This window comes from Lygodium microphyllum, chromosome 17 (genome assembly GCF_053477565.2).
Source record: "Lygodium microphyllum isolate KBCC chromosome 17, Lygodium_microphyllum_v1.1.10, whole genome shotgun sequence".
NCBI classification, from domain to species: Eukaryota; Viridiplantae; Streptophyta; class Polypodiopsida; order Schizaeales; family Lygodiaceae; genus Lygodium; species Lygodium microphyllum.
Window position 1 is genome coordinate 54,757,502 of NC_141151.1, and position 7,407 is coordinate 54,764,908.

Below are 7,407 nucleotides of genomic sequence, written 5' to 3' on the forward strand. Positions count from 1 at the left end.
TTACTCTACTTCAAACCCTTAATACTTTGTACTTCACAAATCTTGCAAGATCACTTAGTGACTTATAGTTTTAATTCCCAAGTGTTGATTGTCATCATTCTTGCTTAGACTTACTTATGTATCTCTCTCGTGCGCGCGCACGTGTGTTTGGCCTCGAAGCTAGGTTGGGGGGGGGGGGGGTAATTTGCACATGCTAACATGCCCATTCTTGTGATTTGATTTTTTGTTTGAGGTGCATGTGAATTTTGCACAAGTCATTATAACTCGAGCTAGCATTAGTCTTGACAAAGTGTGGATCTCATCATGCATCTTTTACACAAGTCATTATAACTCGAGCTAGCATTAGTCTTGACAAAGTGTGGATCTCATCATGTATCTTATAACTTTCACATGCACCTCAAACAAAAAATCAAATCACGAGAATGAGCATGTTAGCATGTGCAAATCCCCCCTCCCCCCTCCCACCTTCGAGGCCAAACACACACACGCGTGCACGCAAGATACACACGTAAGTCTAAGCAAGAATGATGACAATCAACACTTGGGAATTAAAACTATAAGTCACTAAGTGATCTTGCAAGATTTGTGAAGTACAAAGTATTAAGGGTTTGAAGCAGAGTAATTGTGAGTAACATAGATGTACAAGGGATGGCTATATATTCCTCCATACCCATGCTTGCTTAAAATAACATATACATGTAGCAATAATCTTGAGTTGCATGCACATGCACATATGCTATATTACTAGACTGATGAATTTTACACTTGTTTGTTTGAGGTGCATGTGAATTCTTCTTTTTTTTTTTTTTTTTGCCGGGGGGGGGGGGGGGGGGGGGGGAGGGTGGTATTTGCACATCACTTATTCAATACATGGATAAGCAAGATACCACATCTAATCTTACATGTGTGTGACACACACACACACACACACACACACACACACACACACAACACACACACACACACACACACACACACGGAGGATACACCAACACTAAGCCATCACCACTGATAACAAAGTGGTTACCACTTAAGATCCAAGACTTGCACATGGTTCGCAACCCCATGATTTAGAATCCATTAACCACTATAGACGGACGGGCTTGCATTATTGTAAATGGATGCTTCACTACATATGTGAATTAATGTAAGTTCGTATACATACTCTTACATATAGAATCGAATGGTATAAAACAATTTACAAAGCATTTATAGACTAAGTCTAGCCCCTAGGGTGAAGGAGCCAATAGAGGCATAAGCCTCGAAAACTTGATAGTCCATCCCCAACGAAGTTACACTTTTTCGAATAAGCAAACCCCTAAAGTTTCTAGATGCCACATATCCAAAACATGATAGTCCATCCCAAATAAAGTTACACTTCCTCATGCAAACAAATGGCTTCTAGACACCACATATCCATGGTTGCAATTGATGACTGCTTCCTACTACAACTATGCTCTTTTTGGTCCCCTAGAGTGGTTTTTTACATAATGAGTCATGACTACACTTGTCCTGGGTAGTTCATATTTGCTTGCATTAGAGATTGGAGGACTTTAGCCTGCGTCAAATCTGCAAAACATACTCCAAGATCAAAGCACAGTATGTTGACACTCCTTCAGCTCCTATGCCCTGGGCGTGTAATAAGAAGACTGCTGACATCTTTGCATCAACATTGAGTGAAATCAGGCCGCCTTTTCAAGTGCATGCAATTCATGGACACACAGCTTTGTGAGTGTCTTCTGTTGGGAAGGGAGGAATCACAACAGAGGACCCATGAGAATCGCAGGACTGAAAGAAATGGCAGATCTGCACTGACCAAACAGTACTGCAAATGCATGTGTTTCCCAGTGGACAAAATTAAAGATATCAAAGAACAAAACAAGGGCATGCAGAGCACTGCTGTCAACTATCTTGATAGTCCATGTTACTATAAGGATCAAGGAACTCCTGTAGAAGGTTCTTTTTCCTTTTTGGATTCCATCCCAGGTCACGGCATACCTGGTCTGAGTGCCAAATGCTTACTGCACCTATGCACGATTTCTGATAAAAGGGCGTGGAGTTTTTCATGTACTGTATCCACTTACTGACAACATTCTCCATTGTTTCTATACTTGGAAGTTGGATTTTCCCAGACAGCAAGTGTGCCAACCAGCGTGCACCCATTTCCGAGGAATGTAGATTAGAAAGGTTTTCATGGTATCCTAGTATCGCCAGATTTGGAATGTGAGGATGAATTATACCCCTGCATCATGCACAAAATTCATCATCATACATTAAGAAAATGATGCTGAATGCTAGTGAGTGCATACGTAAGAGCAACAATACCTAGATTCTCCAAATTATCAAATTAGGAATTTGTTTATTGCAACTGTTGTTGCTTCCCATTTTAGGAGCTCAACTAACATTCTAACAGTCTACCAGCAGGTTGAATGGGATGGGTAGACTAAGCACAGTGGGACACTCAGAAAGGCAATCATACATCGCCTATTGTGATATCAGATGTTATGGGTAAGGTTCCCAAGACTGTAGATAAAATGTATGTAGCAAAGCTTTACCTGTAAAGAGGTATAATACCATCAGAACCTTGAGACAGTACTCCACAATTTTTTGGTAAGAGAGACATGAGTTTCTTTTTGCCATCATAGCCTGTGCCTAGTATTATAACATCGGCTGCTATCTCTGACCCATCATCCAACATCACCCCCCGTTTCGAAAAGCTCCAGTGACTTGTCTGCCGCAGCTGGATGCAGCCATCTTGGACTCTTTGAAAAAATGATTCTGGCAGTAATGGCACCTGGCAAGATGCAAACTGCTCAAAGAAGGTTTGCTTTGGTATCAACCCAAAGTCTTTCAGGGGTAGACTGATAAGAAGGTAGAGCTCCACCATTTTCGAGATAGCCCAACGCTGCAGTGGACATACATGTAGGTGAGAAGAAGTTGAAGCTACTGGATAAAGCAGAAGAGAACTCACAACAGTGAGATGTCCACTTGACTTTGGAAAATTTAGCAAGGGTATTCTGACAATAGCCTACCACAGGAGTGAGAAGCGTTGAGACAACACTAAGCAGGAAGCCCTGATCAGGCTTTGGGATCATCAACTCTGAGAGGCGGGTCGAGTACAGGAAGGCCAATGGTAAACCAAACGGCCTGTGATGTGGGAGCAACCAATGCGGCCTCCGGAAGATCATTGTGCAAGACTGGCCTTGAATGCCTGTTAAAGACAATTCCGGATTGATAAGGCTAGCTATAATTTACAACCATACAAGAAAGATGTTCATGTAGGTGACTGCACTAAGACTCTGGCAGAATACAATATTTTCCCTTGATGTTAAAGCCTCTGTAATAAAGTCTTAACCAGCTTTACCCACAATCTCGTGTTCTTGATAGGAAATAGCCCCTTTTAACATGTCCAAAACCTGTTGAAGACATTACTAGCCTTGCCTAATCTTAACATATATATTGCTCTACATGAAAACTGATAAATTGTTTGACAATTGACATGCCTTACCTTGATTAGCATTTGCAGCTTCCATAGCAACATCAAGTGCAGATTTCATCAATCCCACAATGATGACACGCTTTGCAGTCAACAGTTCCTGTGCAGCTTTATCATTCAACAGAGAATACTCCATGGAATGCATCACCTTTCCTTGAAATGCCTCAGGTCCTTTGCATGGTGGAAATGAAGGCAACTTTGGTACGTCTCCATAACGTCCAATGCAAAGAACCAGATAGTCAAAATAAAGCCACTGCTGAAAAAACCAATACCCGAGTGAGGATGACAGCAGTTCCAGAAGGAAAATAGCAGTAAGCTCTTGTCTGAGTTACACATCATGAAGTCCTATGTAAGACTAACATAAACAACTGACCAAAATTGAAATATCCTGCTTTATCCAATGTGACAATCTTGTGTGAAAGTGATCCCCTACAATTAGACAGTCAATCAAACAAAAATTGCAAAGCCAATAAGAACCAGATAAGACAAGGTAGTGTCTTAGAATGAAATGGGCAATAGGGAGACCCTCATTTTTCCTTTAGCTCCACAGGAGAAAAACCCACAGTGCATCCCCATGTGATGCCTCCTTTTGATTGAGGAACAACTTAGCCTTCCGGTGCTGACTAGATACGAGTCTTCACCATTTGAGATGTTTTAACTAAACAAAACATGATAGTGAGTTTCCACTACAGTTAAACCACCATGATCTTAGGTGAGCAAATCCCCCTCCCCCCAACAGCCATGCACCAATCTGCTTCTGGAAAGTGTTCACAAAGAGTATGACCATTACTAGCTAAGGACTTCTTCTACACACAAGAAGAAGCACCATTCATGTCTTCGAAAGACGTTCACTGTCAATAGCAGAACCTTATTTTGTCAATTTTCTTTGCAGGATAGTGTAACTCTTGATATGAAATGTAGAACACCATTTTTACATACTTACCTTTTATCACGGCACACATACATCACAAAGTCCATCCTTCATGCTATGCAGACAATGGGGTAGTTAAGGGCTTCGAGACAGAGCCCCCTTTCAATCATTACCATTAAGAAAACTTACCTCGGTAGTCCCAGCACCAACTTCAGAATCCCTCCCTCTCTTCTCTATGCATATTGCCCATTTGGGGCTTGCATCGTCTCCAGCAGCATCAATCTCTGTATTTTCTGCCGCACCGTCTTTCAGGCTGCATATTTCCACTACTTTGCGGTTGAATTGGACTCTCTCCAGCACACGGAAATTTGCAGCATAGCTCTGCAAGTAATCCATGACCTGTGTGTGGGTGGGGTAGTCAGGAGTGCCTTGGGGCCATGGGAAATCCGAAAACTGGTATGCGTCTCGGGGCGTTTGGAGCTTGGTGCTGGCAAAAGTATGCCGCCACACGCCGCCAATGCCATCCTGGGCTTCCAGGACCACTGGCTCCAAGCCATGTTGGAGGAGATACTTGCATGCGCATATGCCTGTCATGCCTGCCCCAATGATGCATACTTTCATGCCAATTGTAGGCACTGGAGGAGCATCTGGTTGAGCCATAACTGATGAACCTCCTCAGAACAAGACCCCAGCTGACCGATTTTATCTTCTGCTGGTTAAGCCTTTAGAAAGCTGTTAAAGCTACGTCTCAGGCCCATACAAATTGGGATATAAGTATTCAATTCATCCTTCTTCCTCTGGAGCTGATTATGGGTGATTGAATAATCCATAGAAGCTGGAAAATTTCAGAAATGCATACAGAGATGGTGGGTTATACCCGCAATTTGATTCCATCCATGGCAAAGTCTACCGATAGGCTACGAATTGCATGGTAGGTTTGAGCAGGGCAAGGAGCCGAATATCCCACTCTGTAGGCCTTTGTGATAGAAAGCATCCGTTATCTGTCCATTGAGAAAGATGGGCACATCGAGATAAAATAGCTTAGCGTGATTCGTCGCGCAATATCAATGATCATCATATATATAATAAAAACCAGCCCTTAGATATCTTATGCCAAAAGTTGTATGTCCTACGAGGCTAGTAGGGACCACTTGAAAATATCTAAGGGACAGTTTGTCATAGATAGGTGCGGCCAAGGCCTCGTTTTTAAGCTATCTTTTCAAGACTTAGGGTGGTTACACAGCCTCAGGCGGCTGGGGTTATGTGCAAGTTGTCCATTGCTCTGGTTAGATACTAAACTATGCCTACATATTTTGTCAAAAGAGGGTTGGTGCATTGGTAATGAGATTGAGGTGTGTGAGGATTGGTGGGCGTTCAATCCCTCTCAATTTTATTGCCCTTTATAAATAAATGTGTTGTCTTCTTGTGCATTGGGCGCGCCCGAATTTCAAGACAAGGGAGATCCCCCCCGCCCCCCCCCCCCCCCCCCCCCCCCCCCCCCCCCGCCCCCAGAAGTGTCCACTAACTGTGAAAATCAGGCCCAATGACCTTTTGACACGTAGTGCAGCGAACGCCTTTTTTTCCACCTCCTGTCCACGGTGTGTAACTAGCCTTAGTACCATTCCACACATATGTCTATTTAGTGTTGCAAAGACAAACCATTGGTCTACACTAGTGCCCACACATACCCAAGGTTTCAAAAGACAATATTATGAATACAATAAAGCAAACTTGAATGTTGTTTATCATCTATAGCTAGTAAAACATGTTAACATCAATAGCGCGCACACAAATATTTTGGCCCACCCAAAGGCTACACCACTATGTTCACTTCTAGCCTTACAAAATTCTTCAAATGCATGTGTTTTTTTGTGTTCATAATTGATTTTTCGATTTCCAAAGGATTTTTAGTTTAATGTAGGGCCTCAGGTAAGTTACTCATGGATATATGTGTGCATCACGTGGGTTCAAAATAAGGTATTTTTAAAATATCATTTTTATATATTTTTACATATAGAAGGGTGTAATATAAAGGGGTTATTTACAAATTGAATAGAAAATAATTATATTTTATTCAAGAAAAATTCACAGATAAGGATATTTATAAAGGGCACCATGAGATTCAACATTTCTCATATTGAAGACTTTTTTTTTTTTGTGGGGGGGGGGGGGGGTTTGTGGTGGGTGTACAAAGTGCTTTTGCTTAACCATAAATAAAAAATTACTATAAAGTATGAAAGGAAAATAAGTACATTGGTTACAATTCTTAGTATAATAAGTGCTAATAGGACCATCCCACTCTTAATTTAATGGGGAACCAACTTTGTCTCTTTCATTGAGCAAATAAGGCCCTTCTTTTTTCTTATTCTTGGAGTCTCTCTCTCTCTCTCTCTCTCTCTCTCTCTCTCTCTCTCTCTCTCTAAGGAAAGAACCCAAGACAAGCCTATGTATAAGAAAATGCAATTCACGATCAGAGATGAACTAGATATCATGAAATGTGAGGTGGACTCAAACATATCGAGGCCTTGGATGACATGAAAACCAAAATGCATGCACTCATGATGGACGAAATAATGATAACTACCATGCAAACCAAGCTTTGCAACGCTTTTTAAAGGGGCAATGGTTAGAAGAGGGTTGGAATTCAGCATATACAGAGTTCACATAGTGAAGAAGTTAGTAAACAAGAAACTTAATAAACTATGAATGCTTAATGATTTGGAATGTATTTATGGAAAATTGCAAGTCAAGAAGGAAGAGGTGGAGAAGTAGAGGGTGGGGTTGGTAGTGGAGGTCATGGAGGAGGTGGTAGAATGATTAGAGGGGGAATAATTGAAGTAATCATGTGGGTTTGGGATTGTTTTGTGTGTTTAAGTTGGTTTTAGGACTTTGAGGAAAATCTTGAATTTTTGGTTCTAGAAGAAGAGGTGATGGATATAATGATAGTAATGAAGAGATGCACTAGATGAGGTATGTTAAGAAGTGAGTAGAGAAAAGCAAATTCTAGTCTTAGGATGTTGGCCATGCACCAATAGTGATT

At 41.5% G+C, this 7,407-nt stretch overlaps 1 protein-coding gene across 3 annotated transcripts; it reads right to left on the reverse strand.

Moving 5' to 3' along the window:
- Positions 1 to 1,184: 1,184 nt before the first annotated feature.
- Positions 1,185 to 5,423, reverse strand: LOC148021899 (putative flavin-containing monooxygenase 1). 3 transcript variants are annotated; one of them, XM_087697412.1, is made up of 6 exons: positions 4,557 to 5,423; positions 3,509 to 3,752; positions 3,033 to 3,211; positions 2,556 to 2,905; positions 2,085 to 2,242; positions 1,185 to 1,739 (listed from the first exon to the last, which is right to left on the reverse strand). In XM_087697412.1, exons 1-6 carry the CDS (start codon positions 5,025 to 5,027, stop codon positions 1,711 to 1,713), a joined length of 1,431 nt encoding a protein of 476 aa, XP_087553538.1. In that variant the 5' UTR covers positions 5,028 to 5,423; the 3' UTR covers positions 1,185 to 1,710. The 3 variants fall into 3 exon arrangements, with proteins under 3 accessions (XP_087553538.1, XP_087553537.1, XP_087553536.1); XM_087697411.1 differs by having other exon boundaries at positions 1,185 to 2,242; positions 3,509 to 3,749; positions 4,557 to 5,422; XM_087697410.1 differs by having other exon boundaries at positions 1,185 to 2,242; positions 4,557 to 5,422.
- Between the last annotated feature and the right edge of the window lie 1,984 nt (positions 5,424 to 7,407).